Genomic DNA, 21,659 nt, shown 5'->3' on the forward strand with positions numbered 1-21,659 from the left:
CCTTGGATTACTTGCTTGATACTTCTTCTTCTTGGAGCTTAGATTCACAATTGTCACTCCTCTAATGGCTTACAAACACCAACTAGCAAGAAGATGATTTGAGAGAGAGGGAGGAGGGTGAGAAATCGGCCCTAGGGTTTCTTGCCTTGCATGAGTGCTGATTTCCCTCACCCTAGGGGTCTATTTATACTATGGGATACTAGGGTTTCACCTTTAACCCTAATTGAATAACTTAGGCCCTAAGCAATCCAAGATCCTCCTAGATACTAGGCTTGGACGAATTTAAGGTTTCTAAACCCTAAACTTCGTCCACCCTCTTATCCATAAGGATACATAGCCCAAAACACAACTATCACACATTTGACAGTTTATGCCCCTTTATTCAATTAACCTCATTAAGTCACCAAATTAATTCTTAATTAATATATGACTTATATTAATCAAATAACAATATTATTCCTTTAATATATTATTCTCATAATATATAAACAATAATATCGCTTCTCTCTTAACAAATCATCCTGTCAAGTTGCTATGGTGAAGGCAACCCAAAAGGACCATGCATAACCGGGTCAAGTACTTACCAAATATAGCTATAGCATTAGACACTAATCCAACAGGAAGCTCTTATGTGTTTACATTGAATATTATGTTATCATGTTGTATGTGACATGCTATGGATTATGTCTTTGTGATTTATGCTATGCGGAGTTTATAGACCGGACTGGAGGGTCCAACGATTTATGAGGCTGTAAGGCTCAAGCAAACCGGACCGGAGGGTCCAACGAGCTTAGGACCGGAAGGTCCACAGAGTTAGGGCCAGAGGGTCCACAGGGTTAGGGCCAGAGGGTCCACAAAGTTATAGCCTCGAGTGGCTAATATGTGTTTTATGTGGTATATTGGGGAACTCACTAAGCTTCGTGCTTACTGTGTTATGTGATATGTGTTTCAAGTTTCTCAGGATAGCGGGATGGCACCGACTTGATTGTACACTTCAGAGGAAGAGTTATGTTTTGAAGATCCTAGATTGTAAATTAATCAAATATGGAGTTATGTTTTGAAAATTTAACAAATGAGATTGTTATAAAAAGTGTTATGAAAAGTATGCATTTTAAAAATAAAAATTTTGTTTTAAATTTTCACGTCATTACATAATCATAATAAACATGTAGGAAACGTAGATACAATTTTTGTAGATATATAGACCGCTTAAATCTGACTTTTTATGAAGAAGTTATGTTTCTTTGAAGTTTCGCGATTAAACTGACATGGTTCAAGATATTATAAAAAGTGAATTTTATACAGGTTACCTAGTCTAAGGGATCTAAATGAAATTCATTGTAGTCATAAAACCAAAAGCGTACATATTAATAACGTCAAAATCTAACTTTGTGTAGCGTTCATATTTCTTTTTCCATTCCTTTCCATGTTTTTTAAAAAATATAATAATAATATAAAAAAGATAAAGATATTAATCGAGTAAATGGATAACTCTAAATAAAATAAATCCATAAAGTGAAATAACATCTAAGAATCAATAAATGAAGGATATTAAGGAATTAGGGGCTAAAAGTGTCAAGACCAAAAACCATATTTGTAGAGAACTTTGTTTTAAGGGTAGGAATTGTCATTATAGGATAGTTGAGGGTTAAAAATGACATTTCCATGAAAAGCCTAGAGGATCGACGAGAATTTCTTAGGCTTCATCTTTGCATCCGGATTCAGTCCATTGGCTTATGTATTAATCCCTAAAACATCACCACATTGTGTAGCGGGGAAAAACAGAAGATGGTCGAGATTGGAGGCACTTCACCAGAGGAGTCTAGGCTGTTAGAGGAGAGTTATGAGAGAGAAAAAGCTATTAGAGAGGATTGTACCAAATTTTTCCAACCCATGAAGTATTTAAGTTTTTCATCCTATCTTTCTCTTATTTTCTTTTATTTTAGTGACCACCACCATGGCTGGTAGCCTAGGCTGTCGACGAGGCTTTTCTTGTCGTCATAGACCACCGAACGGTGGCAGTAGATGTGTATGTGTGTGAGGTGCTCATGTCATGCTCTTTCATTTCTAGAAGTCTGAATGTGTGTGTGTTTGACATCACCTCTGATAACCACCACCGACTACCTCATGTTGCTAGTGTGTGGCTCCACCTGCTGCCACATGCCACCATGAAAGGGTAGCCGTGGGTTCCCTTGTTGTAATGTGTATTAGGCTTCAACCCATGAAACATGAAATTGTCCTTTTCATGCCATAATTAGCAATAAACTTTAAACCTTGGTGGTTTGACCACCATTGACCACCATTACACCGTCATCAGATGGTAGTGTTGTAAAATGTCACATTTTCTAGTTATGGTGTCATAAAGGGATTAATGGGTTAAGATGGAAGCTTAACCCTAAAATATGTAAAAGTTTAAATTGCATGGTTAAGCCTTGATTTCATACTTCCATTAAGTCATGCATTAAGGCTTTGGACTAAAGATGATTAATACACTTTAGAAACCTTATATCTAACCAATTATTATGTATAAAGTGTTAAGAATAAAGCTTAACCATTAAGTCATTAATGGGACACCAAAAGTGACTTAAAAGGGACATGGCCAATCTTTCCAATTCCGCACTTCGACTTCTAAAAGTTGTACAAGGCAATCAGAATACCAAAAAATCATGATACTTGGATTTCTAGAAAGCTTAGTGTGTTTAGTTTCTTTAATGTGTGAATCATTTTTCCAAATTCCAAATCCTTTAGCTGTAGAATGGTCAATCTTCTCCAACTAGTTTATGTTGTCACAGATTTCATGCGTTGTTGTCACAGTATGAATGCAGGCACGTATACTTACTTAAATATTTTATTATTTAAAGTATAAACTCTTGGTCAGAGTATTTTTAATCCCTTATGTATTTATAGTTAGTATATCTTTTATGGGTTGATATACTTAATTCACTATAAACAATGCTCTGATACCAATATGTCACACCCCAAAACCAAGAACGGCGGAAACGTTATGGGCGGAGGACGTCATGTACAGTATCACAACAATGAAAAGTAGTAAACAAGCAACAACATCATCCATTGCATTAATAATATAATTATTATACAAGTGTGTTCTGTCAGATTTTGATAAACACTAAAGCATAAATCAAAATGAAAGATAAGTCTTGAACGAGCTCCATCTTCTCTAAACCTTGCATCGCTACCTGTCTATGTTTGAACTGAGGATACAAGTTATTTTGAAAGAGAGTATCAGCTTTGAAGCTGGTGAGATCATAAGTATTTTAGTGTCTTAATGTATATGTAAGAAATTGTTTGTATATGAACTGTAAGTATGGAAAATGTATATGAACTGTAAGTATGTAAAATGTTTGTAAAACAACTGTAAACGTTTGAAAAACCCTAGAAATCCCTATGATTCCTACTATTATATAAGGGTGTCTTCTACCAAGACCTAACTATTCTCAATGTAGCCTTCTACCAAGACCTAACTGCTCTAAATGTTCGTTTCTTGTAAAAGTGCTTAATTTTCCCAAGTGTAACTATCATTAACAAAATATAGTTTTTACATTTAATGTTTAAGTGAAATGATCACTGAATATATGTAAAGGGGAAATTAATGTAGTACTGTAGTATTGTATTATAGGATCTACTGCTGTATTAACTACCTTAAACCGGATTTATATTAAGGTATCATGTGATTAATTGTACCATACTATCGACTGGTAACAACGACAAAAGTTAGGTCGTAAAAAGAAATGACGTTTGGCACCCGCAGACGTGCAGGTCCGGCTGTAGCTAGCAGCAAGGTGTAGGATAGTCAATCCAGTATAGATCTATACGCAAACTCATGCTCTCCCTACAAGAGACTCTGGCTACAACTCGGGCCATGCCATTTAAGGCATGCTCCGATACAGTGGATCACAATTTTGTCAACGTATTTATGTATATGTAATGTATTGTTACTCGTTCTAGTATCGTTGTATATGTTCTCTCTCTAGTATAGTTGTATATGTTCTTCCTCTAGTATAGTTATATATGTTCTTCCTCTAGTATAGTTGTATATGTTCTCATAGTAATGTAATGTATATGTAATGTGCTGAAATGTTCTACGTGTGCTAGTTGTAGTGTGTGTTCTCTCTCTATCTAGCAAGTATAGTAATGTACTGTAATGTTCTAGCTGTAATGTATGCTCTCTCTATCTAGCAAGTATAGTAATGTACTGTAATGTTCTAGAAAGTATTGACTCATGAATGAACTGACTCATTGTATGATATCACGTTCTAGTAATAGTTCTAGTATCTTCCTAAACTACCCACATGGTAGTTTACTAGTAATCTAACTGGTACGTATGGACATGGATGTATACCCTTGCTACTCAAGGGCATGGGATGAACTGGAAGGGCCTTTATGGCTATATATGTACACATGTTATATAACTAATATTTAAACAACCTTCGGACGAGTACCCGATATCCCACCAGATCACATCTCAAGCGCGAAAAGGAAATAGGGTGGATAGCCTTCCTAAGTCTTTTAAACATTTCTTATATAACTATACATATAGAGGCATGCAATTTGTAATATAAAAGCATAAAATAAGTTTTGTAAAACCTTTGAACATAATTATTATCTAAGAAAAGATCGACATGATGTCAATCTATAAAACGGTTTGAAGGCATGGGTTTGATAAAACAGTTTAAGTATAAGTAAACATTTGTTTGAAACACAATTTGTAAATGAGTTTGAATGAAAATATACAGAGTAAAATGTACAGTTTAATAAGGAGTTTTAAACATAATAAGTGTTTACGATAAACATTTGAAGGAAAACTGTTTGGTAAAACGGCTAATGAGTAGCCAATCATTTAAATGCTGCTTATTAATCACAAGTGATTGATATAATAATCAGCATAATTCTACTTGTATCCCCCCCATAAAACATTTAAAAATAGTTAAAACATTGATTAAGGGGTATGAACTCACCTGTAGTAAGTGGATCGGAAGGAAGTGTCGGATAAGTGCTTGGTGTCAAGTGAAGACTTAGACACGCACAAAGATCCTAATAACATACAAGGATATATGTATATAAACAATTAGTCTTTAAACAACTAATAAACAAATTAAAGACACTCTAAGGCATGACAAACACTTTGTATAAGTGTTATAAGTGCTAAGGAGTGCATCTCAGGGTTGTAGGGAAAGGCTAGCATGATTGGGGTTCAAGGGTAAACTCCCTTGGAGTTTACAGTTTTGATGGTCATAACCTAGGGAGTTTACGGCAGTAAAATCTAGAGTTTACGGTCGTAAACTCTATTCCTATTGACCATATGCTGTTTTGAAGTCTTCTAAGCTATTCCAAGCATTCCTACTTCATGATTAAGCCTTAGGAAGTGTTGTGTGGCATCAAAACACTCCTAAATGGAGTTTACGGTCTAAGGACCATTTCTCCATGAGTTTACTACCTTAAACTCATGATTTTACTACCTTAAACTCATGAGTTTACTACCTTAAATTCCTAAGTTTGGTATTTGGCGGTTTTCAAGTCCTTAGCTCAAACATGGCACTAGTCTAGGTTAGATTCTAGCCATAAGGAACAACCATGGGCCATTTATGGGACATTTACACAACATTTTAGGTGTCTACGGTTTTGGGAGATCCCCAAACCGTAAACACATAAAAATATATGATTTTGGTGCTTTTTGTGTGATACACTCATCAAGGATGGATCTAGACAAGTCCCTAAGGCATTGTGAAGCATCTAGACACCCTAAAGCACCCTAAGGCACTATATTTGGTGTTTACGGTTTTGGGAGCCTCCCAAAACCATGAACACCTTGTTCTTGGTGTTCTTGGGACTTTTCCTTGGTATAAACATGTATAGCTAGCTTAAAATGACTCTAGGATAGAAGTGCTTACATTGTGGAAGCTTGAAATGAACTTTAAGTCCAAGAACACTAGTGTGTGTTCTTGGTGTTCTTGGTGTTTTGGAAAAACTAGTCAAAACACATAAATGAATGGATTAAAGGATGTACAATCACTAGATTAAGTGATATACTAACTTGAAAGGGTTAGAACACTTAGTAGTTTGAAGATCTAGCACAAAAACTAGGATGATACTTGAGGGAGTTTGGAGTTTACTCTTTTAGAAAATGGGGAGTAAACACAAATGACTAGTTTTTGGGGAGTAAACTCATACATAGGTATGAGTTCACGATTTTTGGGTGATTTTTCAACCCAAACCTAAAAGTTTGGTCGGGCATTTCTGAGACGCGAGGAGTTTGCAGTTTTTAAAATTCAAAACCCGAGACGGCACTTTCTTTCACCCGTTCGTTTAAAAATAATATTAAAATAATCAAACGAACTTTATATTTCTTAAAAATAAGAAATAATGACATTGACTTATGATACGAAGTGGTTGACTTTTAGGGTTTGACCGAATGGAAATTTCGGGTTGTCACACATTAATCGTCGATCTAACCCTAACGATATATTACAAGTCTGATCTTATTCAGGTAATCGATCAAAAGTCATTACAATGTCCATGGATGATTCTCAAACCAATCCAATCAACATCTCCAACAACATTGGTTCTACGACAAGGATTCCAATCTTGTATACTCAAGATTATGATGTATGGACGCATCACTTTGAAGATTATGTGATTGGATCAGAGAAAATGGGTACTTGATCTGGGAAGCGATCACTGTTGGCCCATTCGCTCACTCAAGCACCTAAAAGATTGTACAAAATCAGAAGGAATACAATCAGCTGGCTAACGATGTCAAAGATATTCCTCAATATGAGAAGGAAAAGTTTCAATGCAACATCAAGGCCTTGAGGATGATTAGATTTGCTTTGCAGTCAGATACGTTTCGTTTGGTAAGTTCTTGTGCTACTGCTAAAGAGATTTGGGACAGATTAAAAGAATTGTATTCCACTGATTAAGATCTGGAACATTCAATTCAAACTATCCTGCTTTCTGAATTTGGTAATTTCAAGCAGAAGCCCGAAGAGAAACTGGTTCAAGCTTTTGATCGCTTTAATCATCTTTTAAGTAAGATGATAAAACATGGGATTGAAAGGAAAGTTATCAAACAAAAGGTCACTTTCATGAATGGTCTTAGAACCGAATGGATGGCGGTTGTATCTACTGTTAAAGCACATGAACAGTTCAAGTCGTATTCTTTGGCGAAACTAGTGGGAATTCTGAAATCCCATGAAAGTGCACTGTCTAAGGAAACGAGTTTGGTTTCCAGTTTGGGTTCTTTAGTTCCCGTCTCTAAAGGAAAAGGTTCTGTTGAAGAAGAAGAGGAATTGGATCTTGCCGACTATGATATAACCGGTGAAGAATAGGCCATGATTTAAAACAGCGAAATGTGTTTTGTTTGATTGCTAAAAGACTTTATTTTAATATCACTCAGTTGCATCTTGATTGTGAAATAGGAAAGAAGATACATCGCATGATTTTACCCTTCCTTGAGTTAAAGGAGGATGAAATCGATGTTGAAGCCTACAACTGTGAAAGCGTTGTGTCTTCTGAAGAGGTCTCTCCTGAATATAAAATTGGCCTTGACAAAATTGAATCCTACATAAAGTCCAAGGACCACAAGGACATACTTAAAAATCTGTTAGATGAGAATGATAGATTGAAGTTAAGAACCGAAACTGTACATAAATTTGACTCTTTGAATGCCGAATTAAGTTCAGAAATAAAACTTGATGTTGAAAATGCATCTGGACTTAATGAGGATGATGATCTGAGTGAAATATTTGTGGAAGATTTGGTGGACTGTTCAGAATTTGTCAAGAGCGAACCTGAAACACGTAAAAATTTGATTTCTGAAAACTCTGTGGAGCTCGCTCGCTCGTCAACAGACAAGACCAAAACTCTTAAAGCAAAAGCTGTTGTGTATCAAAAGGTACAAACTACTCCAAATCAAGTCTACACGGTCACTGGTGTCACTCCACAACAAACAGCAGAATTAACGGCTATGGTGGAAGAAGATAATGTTGCAGGATGTGACGAGTACTTCTGGTCAGCACCAATAGACAACGCTGATGAGACGAAGGTCCTATCTCAGAAGACCTTATGGAGAGTGAAAGGTAGATACGTACCTGAACCTCTAAATGAGCCTACAAGATATGATGTGCCAAGCACAAGTGGAACCAAAACTTCATCGGGCGAACCTGTGCAAACCACTAGCGAAACATCCTCAACTACGAGTGACAACTATGCTCCTACTTCAAGGAAAAAGGCTAACATCCACAGAAATCCAAAACAGGTGACTGATCAAAAACACAAACGAAATTTGAGGAATCAAGGAACAGAAAGGGCAGTTTCGGTCCCACACACGAAAGGAACCGAAAGGGTGGTTTCAGTCCTTCGACCGATAGGAACCCAAAGGGTGGTTTCGGTCCCTCGACCGAAAGGAACCGAAAGGAGAGTTTCGGTCCTCGGAGCAATAGCAACCAAAAGAGCAGTTTCGGTCCTCCACCCAATAGCAACCGAAATAGTGGTTTCGGTCCTCATCCCTCCAAGTTCAATCAGACACACAGAAGATCCAATGCCACTTCTAAACCCAACACCTCTCATTCTAATTCTCTTTCATCAAAAGATTGAAAGGGAAAAGGAAAGCTCTTTCCGGAAGAATTGAGGGAGTTTCGGTCTCTCAAGGATGGTGGTATTGTGAAGTACAGAAACAACTCGTTTGGTACTATCAAAGGCTATGGAATGATCACTAATGGCGAGTTCTCTATAAGAAAAGTGGCTTATGTTGAAGGGCTCCAACACAACCTTATCAGTGTCTCACAGATGGTAGTTGGTACTGTATTGAAGGTATGGTTTGATGATGAAGGCTCAAATATTGTCGAGAAGAAATCTAATAAGGTTCTGCTGAAGTCAAAGAGAAAGGGGGAAATGTATCCTTTGAACCTCAACCCAATTCGAGGTAAACCAGCAGTTTGCTTACTCACGAAGGCTCACTCAGATGAAAGTTGCTTATGGCATCGAAGACTCCCTCATCTGAATTTCAAGGATATCAACAAGTTGGTTTTAGGTGATCATGTTCGAGGTCTTCCAGTTCTCAAATTTGACAAAGGACATCTATGTGCAGCCTGTGAAATGGGAAAGCAGAGTAGGAAAAGTCATCCTTCTATTATCAATAAAAAGGTGATAGAACCATTGGAGCTATTACATATTGACCTGTGTGGTCCCTCGTCTATTGAAAGCATTGGTGGAAACAAATACATTTTGGTTATAGTGGACGATTTCTCTCGTTTCACGCGGGTGTTCTTCTTGAAACAAAAATCTGAAGCTACTCCAAAGCTTAAGCTCTTCATAAAACATGTAGAAACTCAACTAAGGAAAGTTGTTCGTAACGTGAGAAGCGACAATGGCTAGGAATTCAAGAACAAAGATTTTAAAGACTTTCTTGTTGAGAAGGGAACGACTCATAATTTCTCAGCCTCATACACTCCACAGCAGAATGGTATCATTGAAAGACGAAACCGATCTCTATGTGAAGCAGCTCGCACAATGCTATGCTTCGCCTCCTTGCCTTTGTATTTCTGGGCTGATGCAATTGCTGCTGCTTGTTATACTCAAAACATATCATATTTAAACAAGTGATTCTCCATCACTCCCTATGAGATCTTGAATAATCATAAACCGAATGTGAAATTCTTCCATGTGTTTGGTTCAAGATGCTTCATGTTCAACTCCATAGAGAATCGAAACAAGTTTGATGCTAAGGCTGATGAAGGAATATTCTTAGGTTATTCCCTGAACTCTAAGGCATATAGAGTTCTAAATAAGCGCTCTAAGAAGATTGAAGAAACATACTATGTCACTTTTGACGATAGTTATGTTAAGAAGATGGAGTCGACAAAAGGTGCAACGCAAGAAATCCTTCCAAAGAATGGTCAAGTTACTATGTCTATTTCAAATCTTTTCGAGCAATATTTGCTTATGTTTGATGAGCCTCAAAAAGCGATTGATTCTGAATCAACGGCAAAAGACAAGAAAGTTGATAATCTAAAACAAATTATCGACGATGCTGCTCAAAAGATGGCTGATGATCAACCAAAGAAACCGAAAGGCCAGAAGCAAGCGAACCTTCAAGTGACCGTCCTAATGTCCAGGGGGTGGGTCCATCTCTTCATCATGATCAAGGTTCATCGTTCCAGGGGGAGATTCTATCATCTAATTCTTCAAAATCTTCTGAAAATCCAATCGAATATGGTGATACCAATCTAGATTCTGAACAGGCGTCATCCTTCAAGGGGGAGAACACCAACGCCAATGATGATGACATTCTGTCAGAATTAGAAGAAGAAATCAATGCAGAATTGGATCCCACTTATGATCCAAACTACCCACCGCTTATCAAATGGACCAAAGATCATCCTCAAAGTCAAATTATTGGGGAATCTTCAGAAAAGGTGTTAACTCGATCTCAGATCAAAGCGAAACAAGCTGCACTCTTTTCACAAGTAGAGTTTTGCATGTTCAACTCCTTTGTCTCCAAAGTTGAACCAAAGTCCATTAATTCTGCACTTGATCATTCAGACTGGGTTCAAGCCATGCAAGATGAGTTAAATGAGTTTGAAAGAAACAAAGTATGGTGACTTATTCCAACTCCAAAGGATGCTTCGATTGTCGGTCTCAAATGGGTATTCAGAAACAAGATGGATAAGGAGGGGAATGTCATTCGTAACAAAGCTCGGTTGGTCGTCAAAGGCTACTATCAGGAAGAAGGCATCGATTATGAAGAGACCTTCGCTCATGTAGCAAGATTAGAGTCTGTTCGTATCTTTCTTGCCTATGCAGCTCACAAGAACTTTGAAGTCTATCAGATGGACGTCAAATGTGCCTTTCTCAATGGGTAACTTGAAGAGACTGTATATGTTGAGCAACCACCAGGGTTCGTTAACGAGAAGTATCCAGATCATTGTTATGTCCTTGACAAAGCAGTATATGGCTTAAAACAGGCTCCCAGAGCATGGTCTGAAACTCTAACTCGATTCTTAAAAATGTCTAAATTCAAACAAGGTTCGGTTGACCCAACCTTCTTTCGTAAGAGAGAAGGTAACCACCTTATGATAGTCCAAATTTATGTTGATGACATCATCTTTGGCTCCACGAATCCCAGCTTAACAACCGAATTCAAGAAGTTGATGGAAACTAAATTTGAGATGAGCTCAATGGGTCCAATTAACTTTTTCCTTGGCTTAAAAATTAGACAGGGACCCGAAGGCATTTTTATTAATCAGGAGGCATACACCAAGACACTATTGGCTAAGTTTGGTATGATGGGAGACTCTAAAGTTAAAGTGCCAATGGCATTTGGTACAAAGCTTACACCCTCATTGGAAAAGCCAGCTGCTGATATGACGCTCTATCGTCAAATGATTGGGTCTTTGATGTATCTCATAGCCAATAGACCTGACATCATGTTTTCAGTGTGTTACTGTGCCAGATTCCAAGCTAACCCAAGCAAACCTCATCTGCAAGCTATGAAAAACATCTTTCGCTATCTGAAGCGAACCTCTTCTCTCAGTCTGTGGTATCCAGCCAACTTTGGTTTCTTTGTTCAAGCGTTCTCAGATGCTGATTTAGGTAGTTGTGGTTTAGATCGTAAAAGCACCACTGGAGGATGCCAATTTCTAGATGGTAAATTGGTTAGCTGGAAATCGAAGAAACAAACTTGTCTCTCTCTCTCTCTCTCTCTCCATTACAGAAGCTGAATACATCGTTGCAGCATCATGCACATCTCAAGTGGTATGGATACAAAGTCAGCTTAAGGATTACGGGCTAAACATAAAAAAAAATCCCACTATATTGCGACTCAGAAAGCGCAATTAGGATTTGTCACAACCCAGTGCAACACTCGAAGACTAAGCATATAGCACTGAGGTATCACTTTATCAAAGATCACGTCAAAGATGACAACATAGAAATCCATTTCGTTAGAACAAGTGATCAACTGGCAGATATATTCACTAAGGCTTTACCTGAAGCAAGCTTCAACAAGATTCTACAAGGCCTAGGAATGATGGAAGCAGAATCAGTTCCAAAATCGCCTTCGCTTCAATAAAGGTAAGAAGCAAAATAGAGCGAACCGAAATGAACCGAACGCTCGGTCTATTTCAGGTTTGGTCTATTTCGGGTTCGGCTCGACCAAGAACCGAAATGAACCGAACGCTCGATCTATTTCGGGTTCGGTCCTTCTGAACTCGTTCTCTTCTTTTGGTTACCAAGGCATTTTGACTATATTTTTTTGTACACTCTTTTAAATACTTCTTTTTATTCATAAAATCCAAAATATTTTTCTCTTTCGTTCAATTGAACAACCCTCACAAAATACAAAAATATTTTTTATTATTTTTTTTATCTAATGTTTTTCTTTGTATAAGTGTAATTCTCGATGGTGAAGCTACAGCAGGTATATTTCTTTTATTTTATCAATTAGTTAGGCGTCCCTATAAGCATGCTGTTGTAGGTTGACTAAAGCCTCAAAAGATTTTGAGTGAAGCCTTAATAACATGATATATACAAATCATGTTTTCCCAAGCTGGGCTGCAATATTCACTCTAATCATGAGCTACCTTACTCTACTCATATTGAGTTTAGAGTTTTCTGCTTGGTCCTTCTTTTCTATAGCAGAGGTACATTCGCTTCTTATACCATCTCCCTCATTTTTCTCCATTATACTTCCTTTCACCAATATAACCCTTGAGACTCTCAGCATTTACCACTGAGGTGTATGGTTATACAAAATCTATGTTAATGATCTTAGTTTCATGCCACTATGTGCTAAGTGAAACCCACAATTCAACACCAATAATGAATTGACGGTGAATTATCATATTCAAGATCTTACTTGTTACCTACTGAAATCTCTTTTTATTTTTGAGTGATCTTTTATGAATTTGTCTAAAAGAAAGGTTTTTCTTCCCCTAAAGATCCAATTTATTTTTGTTTTTGAGATTTCTATAATTTCTTTTGTCACTATACAAGACATCCTACCTACTTGTTCAACATATCACATTGATCTCACAAGTACTTGTTCCGTTTCGGTCTTATGTCAAGTATCGAAATTATGAATTGAAGCGAAAGCCTCCCCTTATAACTTTTGAAAAGATGCCTTTCAATACTTCTTAGCAAGTTATTGATCATTATTTAATGGGAAACCAAACAAGCACTTTAATGTCTCTCTTGACTTTGAAGGAAGTGATTCGTGCCCAGATTCAGTCGTTTTATGTCTCTTTGAGACATCACAAATTATCCCAAAAATTTTGCTTTATTTCTTTATCTTTTACACCCTATGCACGAAATTTTTTAATTTTCCACACTCTGGTTCTTTTAAGGCTGTTCAATAAAGCACAAAGAACAAAGTTGATTCAAATGCATTTTGGAGTGACGATTGGGATAAAGTGAAAGCTGACTCAACGGTTATCTAATCGGTTTGGCGATTTGAAAAAGCGAATTTTATGGAATGGCGTGCAAAAAGGAAACGTCCTTTCTCTTTCCTGCGTCATCATCGGTATGCCAACTGTTCATCCGTCAACTCAAGCGCTATTTTTGAAATAATCATAGATCTCAGCCATATTTTTCTCTCTCCTCTTTGTACGTATAAAAGGATTTCGAATGGTAATCTTTATCCTTTTATCACTTACAAAACTCTCTCAAAGAACAAAGGCGATTTCTCTCACTGTTCATCATCTTCTCCAAGCTTCAACAATGGCAGACTCTTCCACAGTTCATGACACCTCTGTTCACCAAACCCTCCTCACGATCAAACCTCAACAAAACATGATCATCAATCTCACCCCCTTTGTCTATGAACCCTACATGTTGTATGTGGTCGAGTGTCTCAAATACTCACCTTTGGTTGATGCTCTGACCAGAGTCGAGGTTGTTCCAATGTCCTGCCATTCACTTGTCTACTCCACTGCTTACTACGACATGATTCATGAAAGGATTCACTTTGAAATCCACAATGAGAAGACCTCCATCTCCAAGCACCACTTATGTGCCCTAATTGGAATTTCTCAAGAACAAACTCTGGTAAACCCTGAATCCATCACCACTGGTCAACTATTTTTTATGTTTTATCAGATGGGGTATACTGAAATCCTCACCACAATAACCAAGTTCAAAAATTCCTGCCTTCCTCCTCAATGGAATGGCCTTTTTCACTTTGTTGTTCAAAGAACTATCTGAACGCAGCGCCGGATCAGATGGGGCGAGCAAGTCTTTTATGACTGTGCTATATGGACTGTACCATGGGATCGATTTGGATTATGGAACTATTATCTGGCAGCAACTGGTACAAAGCTTGGTCTCTTCATCCAAGCACTCTGAGATCTCCTGTGGGCGATATTGGTCAATCATCACCAATTAGGCAATGGATCGTCTTCACATTCCAATCATGGCGGATTCTCTTCTATCCTCCATCGCTACTTTTCACACAACCAAGATTATCTTCACAGATCTCACCAAGTACGCCTTCATTGGATCTGTTCCTGAAACCATGCTCGCTTGTGTCTCTGCAGCAAGTAATGTTTTGCAACAATACAGGAAGAATCTGTCTTCCGGTCCGAGGGAGCTTACGCCATCCATGGTTTGCTCCATTGAAGAGGCTGATAAGCCAGCAAAAAGGGGCAAGAAAACTGAAACCCAAAAGGAGGCACAGGTTTATAAACCAACCAAGAGGCAAACCCCTAAGAAGCGAAAGTCTGACAAGGTTGCTCCATCACATCCTCAACCAAAGAAGCAGAAGAAGCCTGCTAGGAGGCTTATACTCCAATCTTACAGTGATTCTAACTCAGAGTATGTTCCTCCAAAACATAAGTTTGCTCCTCCTTCAGACTCCGAGAGCGAAAGCTCTGAAGATGAGGCTTCGGGTCAAGGTGATACCCCGCCTCGGTCCCCTATCCCAGAAGGTTCGGTTTGCTCTCCACCTCCTTCTCCTCCACCTGTATCAATCCCAGTATCCATCCCTCCCATTTTCCCCATCCCCACTACACAACCATCCGCCACTATACCCATCCCTACTCCCATATTCACAGACACTACTACCACCACTACTACCACATGGGCTCATTCTACAGCTCCCACTCCAGCTGTTACAACCGAACCTCCGACTACTACAAAACCCTTATCTCCTACTCCATCGACAGAAACCACCCCAGTTCTAGGTGGTGAGGACTTGGAATTTGATTCCACTTATTTTAGTCCTTACCGTGTACAGAGTGATGAAGATGATGATGAGCCTGTGACCAAGCGTCATCTCAAAGCAGTACATGAAAAACTCGATCAATTGCTCTCCTCTTCTTCCTCTAGGGCTTACTCTGAAGCTGCATTAAAGGCTTTATTCTCAACTGTTTTTCAAGAACACAGTTCCTCGCTCTCTGCTGCAGCTAAGGCCATTGAAGCCTCCACTTCTCAATGCCAGCAAGCCTCTCTTGCTGTTGAGGCTTCTACCAAGGAGTGCAAGGAAGCGACCGCAAAAGTCGATAAACTAGTTTCTGAAGCTCATCTATTTCTAGATTCTTTGCAAGCAGAAGCTAAGAAGAATGCCCAAACAGTCAATGCTTCGGTGGATAGTCTTCAACGTTCTCTTCAATCTGAATGATCCAACCTTGAAGCTGCACACCAAGCGATCGAAGCTGCTAATGAGACTTTGCATGCTAATGTCAATGATCAATTGACTCAACTGGAGGCTGAGTTAGCTGTAGAGAATCGTATCATGGATGAGCTTGACAGGCGAACCTCTTAGCTGAAGATGCAGAATCTCATGCTTCACATTGCCACAACTGAACTCAATGACTTGAAGTCCGAGAGGGAGGTTATTCGAAGCTCTATTGCTGATTTTCACTCCATCCTCCTTCATCTCCTTGAAGCCCGTGATCCTATCATCACCATCACTATCAGGCGACATCTAGCTGACAAGCTCAAACCAGCATTGGACATCCTTAGTCGTATTGAGGGTGTTCCGGTGACTGGTGTCCAACCGAAACAAGGGGGAGAAAAAGCAAACTCAACCTCCTCTTGAACCGAAGGGTAATAAAGCTTCGGTCAATAATAAAGACAAGAAGAAGAAGAAGATTGGGGAGGATGACACTGATAATGAAGATGATGTCTATGCTGAGAATCCCAAAAACCCTTTTCAGAAGACAAAATCCTCTAATAAAGAGCTAGCAGAAAAGTTCAAGAAACAACAGGCTGAACTTGAGCAAAAGCAAAAGGAGATGGAGCTCCTAGAAAAGAAGAAGTCCATTTTTCCTGTCTGGAATCTGGATTCGCTTCAAAGATGTGCCATCGATGAGCCAAGTATTCTTTGGCTTGAGCCTGTAATGTCATTTGGGCTTGACAACTCCAAGGATGCACAGTTTGATATGCCAATCACGCGAAAGGCATTCATCTTTCACTGCTTTAATTCAGCTGTTGGCATTCCTTCTCCAGACCCGAAGGTGGATAGGGATCTGTTGGAGTTCTACTTAGAAATCGCTCAACTCCAGTACTTGACCTGGAGTTCGAAGAAAATTACAACAGTCAAGGTTTTGAAGCCCTACTCAACGGGGAAGTTTATAAATGTTAAATTCAAAGTGACTCGAGGAACCGAAGGCTTAGTTCACAACTTCACCCTTGCTGATCTACCGAATCTCAATCCCCACGACTGGATACTCCTCAACAATATCTTATTGTCAAATCCTCAGGAGTATCAGCCGATAATTAACCATGTCAAGCGAATGCTTGTATGCTACATTCACGAGGTAGCGAAGATGGACTAAGAGATTGCCTCTGCCATTCACAAGCGAACCATGATCAAAACTATGGGCAGAGCTGGCAATGTCAATACAATGGTCAAGGGCAAGATTGATTCAAAGTACCATACAGTAATGTTCGTCAGAGGCGAAGGTCAGAAATTCATGTTCGCTCTCGTTGACAAACACCTCTTCTCAATAGCTTGCTTGGAGCATATTTTGGAGATTATTCAGAGGTGTTGTCAGACCACTGCAGCTGACAAGAAGTTGTTCACTGATATGCTAAGGTGGTATATCCAGTTTCGGCAGACAATTCTTGCAATAATCCCTCAGTTGTTCAAGGTGGTAAAGATTGTGAAGCCTACACAAAAGAAATAATCTCTCGCCTCATTTGATGCAAAGGGGGAGATTGTTTGGATTATTAGGTTGCCTCATGGGCTCGGTCCTTAGCCCAGTTTTGATTGCCGATATTGGGCCTGTCCAACCGTGCATATTTTGTTTTAGGGTTTAGTATATAAGTTGCATGCATGCAGTCTTTGTGGTTAACACTTTCATTATTTTCTCATTGAGTTTTGTAAACCCTAGCTCGCCTCTACAGTGGAAGTTATTCATCGAGCTCTGCTGAGGCGTGACTTTATTTAAATCATAAGCACATCTTTGATTCTATTCAGTGTTCTTATCATTATTGTGTTTGTCTTGTTTGATTTTCATATTCATACCTGTGAAAGATCTAATCGATCTAAGATTTATTCTCATCATTTCTCTTCTATCTTCTAGTTAGGCTTGGGAATCACTTCTTTTCTAGTCTGAAAACATCATATAATGCATGAACACAAAGAGTGTACGGCCGTACACCCTTCATATGGTCGTACACCCCTTGTTTAGTGCATGTTTGGCCTCAAACTCATGTTATATTCCAACATAAGATCATGGACACTTAGAGGATGGTAGAAAGAGCCTTAGACCACCTTTTTGGCATGTTCTTCAAGGAGTGTACGGTCATACACTCCATGGACGTACACACATGTGGCTGTACACCGCTTAGCCGTACACACACTAGTGTGGCCATAAACCCATTTTAAGCAATCCTTGGTACTTATAACAATTCAATCTAACTGTTTCCTAGTTCCTAGGGTGGTTTTCTTGCATGATTAGTTGTATAAACACTAATTATATCCCATAGATTTAGCCACTATGAGGGTCAATGACTTAACATGGCCATTTCACCATGTAAGGGCCGTGTTACAGAAAATATAGGCAGCAAACTCTACTTTTCTCCCTTCTGGGCATGCGTAAATCTTGAAAGCTAACTTTATTTTCTCGAATCACTGTGTTAGGGCAATGACTCCCCCGCTTCCATTAAAAGATTTCGGTTTGCCATTTGTGAAATCTTTCTAGGAACACTCCATTGTGTGTCTGTGGCTTTCTTCGTGGTTAGAATTATTAGCACCGCTATCTTCCCCACTGGCACTACTTGCGTTGATTTGAGTTATGGCGGCTACCACGGCGGCTGTTATAGCAGCCTGGAAAACAGCAGGGTCATATTGTGGTGGTAGCGGTGGTGTTGGTGGTGCGTTGTTTTTGTTCTTGTTTGACTTATTTGGTGGCATCTTTCTGTTATGAGGTTTAAAGAGGAAGTGATGATAAGTCCTCTATAGTGGTCATGAGTAAGGTGATATTGAACAAGATATATCTTAGTTCTAAACGCATCATATCCTTACTTTTATAGTACTATTAAGCAATTTACAATAGAAGTCTACTAAAATAAGTAAACAATGACAATTCCAATTTATGACATTTATAGTAACACTTCTAATGAATTTGTATAGTGTGACCCATACCGGGTCCTCCTATAATCACATAGTATATACAAGTTGTATATAACCAAGATCAAATAGACATTCGAATAAGTAATCCCACTCTAAGACCAGAACCAAAAATGGAACATGAAGTAAAGCGAAATCACAAATTCTAAGTCTATAAAATCTTAGTTATATATAACCCTAACGTATACATTTAGCAATTATAGATCTACCAGCAACGGTCCTTTGTTTCCACATGATTGATTCTAGTAAAAAGGCCCTTCTTGATTATTAGTTTAAATAACTATCGAGGCCTAAATATTGTTGTTCTTGTGCTATAGTGTCATAAAATACTCCTAAAGTATTTTAACTTTATGTATGGTTCTAGAGTTCCTCTTTTATATAGAGTTGGTAAGTTTTAGACTCATTGCAACACCACGATCATTCCCAAACACATGTTAGTCGTATCTTGAATAAATATAGTTGTTCAGACTATATTTATCTCATATATTATTACATGACTATCCGGGTTTAACCACAACATTCAACTTATCTAAAAATAATTTTATATGGTTCTTGCTATGATACTGGTTCTGGTATGTATGCATGTATGTATACTTTTATAAAAGTATTATTATATTTTAAAAGTATACTTCTTGGTCAGAGTGTTTTAGCCCCATTGTTTTATAGTTGTATATCTTATGTGGTTTGATATACTTAGTTCACTATAAACAATGCTCTGATACCAATTTGTCACACCACCAAACAAGAACGGCGAAAACGTTCGGGGGCGGATGACGTCATGTACAATATCATAACAATTGAATAATAACAATCAAAGCAACAACAACCATCATAATGATAATGCATATGTTTTTACATTTGTGTTCATATCATTGTATACTTGATACCAAAAGTATATAACAAGACTAAAAGACATGACAACATGATACTCCATATTCTTGAAACTTGTGTGGACACCTATCTACTGAATTCTTGAGAATACAAGTGGTTTTGAAAAGAGTGTCAACAATTAAGTTGGTGAGTTCATAAGCATTTTTGTATTAGAAATCTGTCATTTGTTCCTTGAAAATGTTAGTGTGTTCCTCTAGAAAATCCAATATTTTCTGTTAAATGTAATGTAGTCTAAAATACCCAAAGACCGAAAACGTATAAATGTTGTTGTACTCTGAAATAGTATAATGTAGTTTTATTATTGAATAAAACCATATGAAAATGAATGTTCCCTGAAATGTAAGTTTTGTTTTAATGGAAAATAGTGTTCTGTAATTGTACTTGTATGAAACCCTTTGAATGTATGTACTTGGAACTACCAACTGTACTACAAGTTGTATTATAGTTTTATTATTAAATAAAACTATTTGAAGTTATGTATGTATTCGTACACTAAACGTATTGTTAATACCAAATTGTGAGTTATTATAACCATGCTTGATAACCTAAGATGGCCTGATACGACGTTCTTCAGGCGTCAAAAAATGGTACGACATTTGTCAACCCAGACCTGCCGATCTAACTGTAGCTAACAGTTTAGATGCGGGATTTTCAGTCTCGTAAAGATCTATACACAAGTGTCATGCTCTCCCTCTAAGAGACTCTGGTTATAATTCAGGACTTTCACTAGTACTTGGATAAGTACTTAAAGATGCAACTCACAAAGCTATATTGACGGTTACATGTAGAATAATGAAAAGCCATTTTGTAATGAATAACCGTATGTATGTCTTCTTTCATAGTGTAAATAATTATACTTTTATATAATTATTTTTGTATTGAATCCCTGACTAGTAAAATGATATGTATGTTCCATAAACTATACCTATTATAGTTTATAGTGTCTGATCTATTGAAATAAAAACCTTTGTATTTTAACAACTTTGTATATTTATGTTCTTGAATCTGAAATAAAGATGTTTTATGTAGTTTAACATTTTTGTATAAACGATAATAAAATATTTGTGAAAATTTCTTTTTGCTCAACATTTTACAAAAGTGTTAAAGTTTTAATGAAATAAATTTACATATATATATATATATATATATATATATATATATATATATATATATATATATATATATATATATATATATATATATATATATATATATAAGTCATATAATTAAGATTGAAAAGACAGTCGAATAAGTGATTCTATCCTAAGCCCATAACCAAACAAGGAACATGAGTTAAGACGAAATCACCAATTCTAAGCCTCTAGAATCTTATATATATATATATATATATATATATATATATATATATATATATATATATATATATATATATATGATTAGGTTATTTTATTCAAAGTAATTATTGTGTTATTGTATGCATAAATGTGGACCAATCAATTTTACTTATTTTAAGAAAGTGAATAAAATATATTATTAAATTTAAGATAATTAGAAAATACCATCTAATTTCATTTTAAGGGTATTTTAGTCAATTAACATAAATTTAAAAAAGGAAAATTAAATATTTTAAGGGATAATAGATTCTAGTAAGTTTAAAAATCTGATTGTAGTGATAATAATTCTCGGATATTCTGACAGAATATATTTATCAAAAATAAAAATATTCTTGAAGTATAAAATAATAAAAATATTTTTTGAACCTATTTCTTGATCATAACTTTAAAAACTTCTTGGAGAATAACAAATCCTTAAACCATCAGTTGAATAATAAAAACAAAAATTACATTAATTCTTATAGAATACGAGTAACAATTGTTAAGAATTACATTTATTGTTAATGAATAAAACTAAAAAAACTTTCAAATAGGGAAAAAATATCAAAATCTAACAAAGACACTAATACATTCTAAAAAAATAATGTTGCTAAGAATCACTCTCAATTTCATGGTCCATTCTTCAAGCATCAGTTGATTCTGTGGAAACATATCCAAAGTAAAAAACAATTTAATGAGAATGATATTGCATCTCTCACATCAACAAGTCTATAAATTCCATCTAGAAATATTTCCTTTCCTACATATTATAAAGATTTGAGCATGCACTAAATTAATTATACAAATCCGATGAATTGATTTTTAGTTGTAGGTGACAATTACCA

At 37.0% G+C, this 21,659-nt stretch overlaps 1 protein-coding gene across 1 annotated transcript; it reads left to right on the forward strand.

The window, feature by feature from the left end:
- The first annotated feature begins 14,401 nt into the window (after positions 1-14,401).
- Positions 14,402-15,631, forward strand: LOC111880166 (flocculation protein FLO11-like). The gene is made up of 2 exons (XM_023876568.1): positions 14,402-15,187; positions 15,248-15,631. The coding sequence occupies exons 1-2, from the start codon at positions 14,402-14,404 to the stop codon at positions 15,629-15,631; spliced, it is 1,170 nt and encodes a 389-aa protein (XP_023732336.1).
- The last annotated feature ends 6,028 nt before the right edge of the window (positions 15,632-21,659 follow it).

This window comes from Lactuca sativa, chromosome 5 (genome assembly GCF_002870075.4).
Source record: "Lactuca sativa cultivar Salinas chromosome 5, Lsat_Salinas_v11, whole genome shotgun sequence".
Classification (NCBI taxonomy): Eukaryota; Viridiplantae; Streptophyta; class Magnoliopsida; order Asterales; family Asteraceae; genus Lactuca; species Lactuca sativa.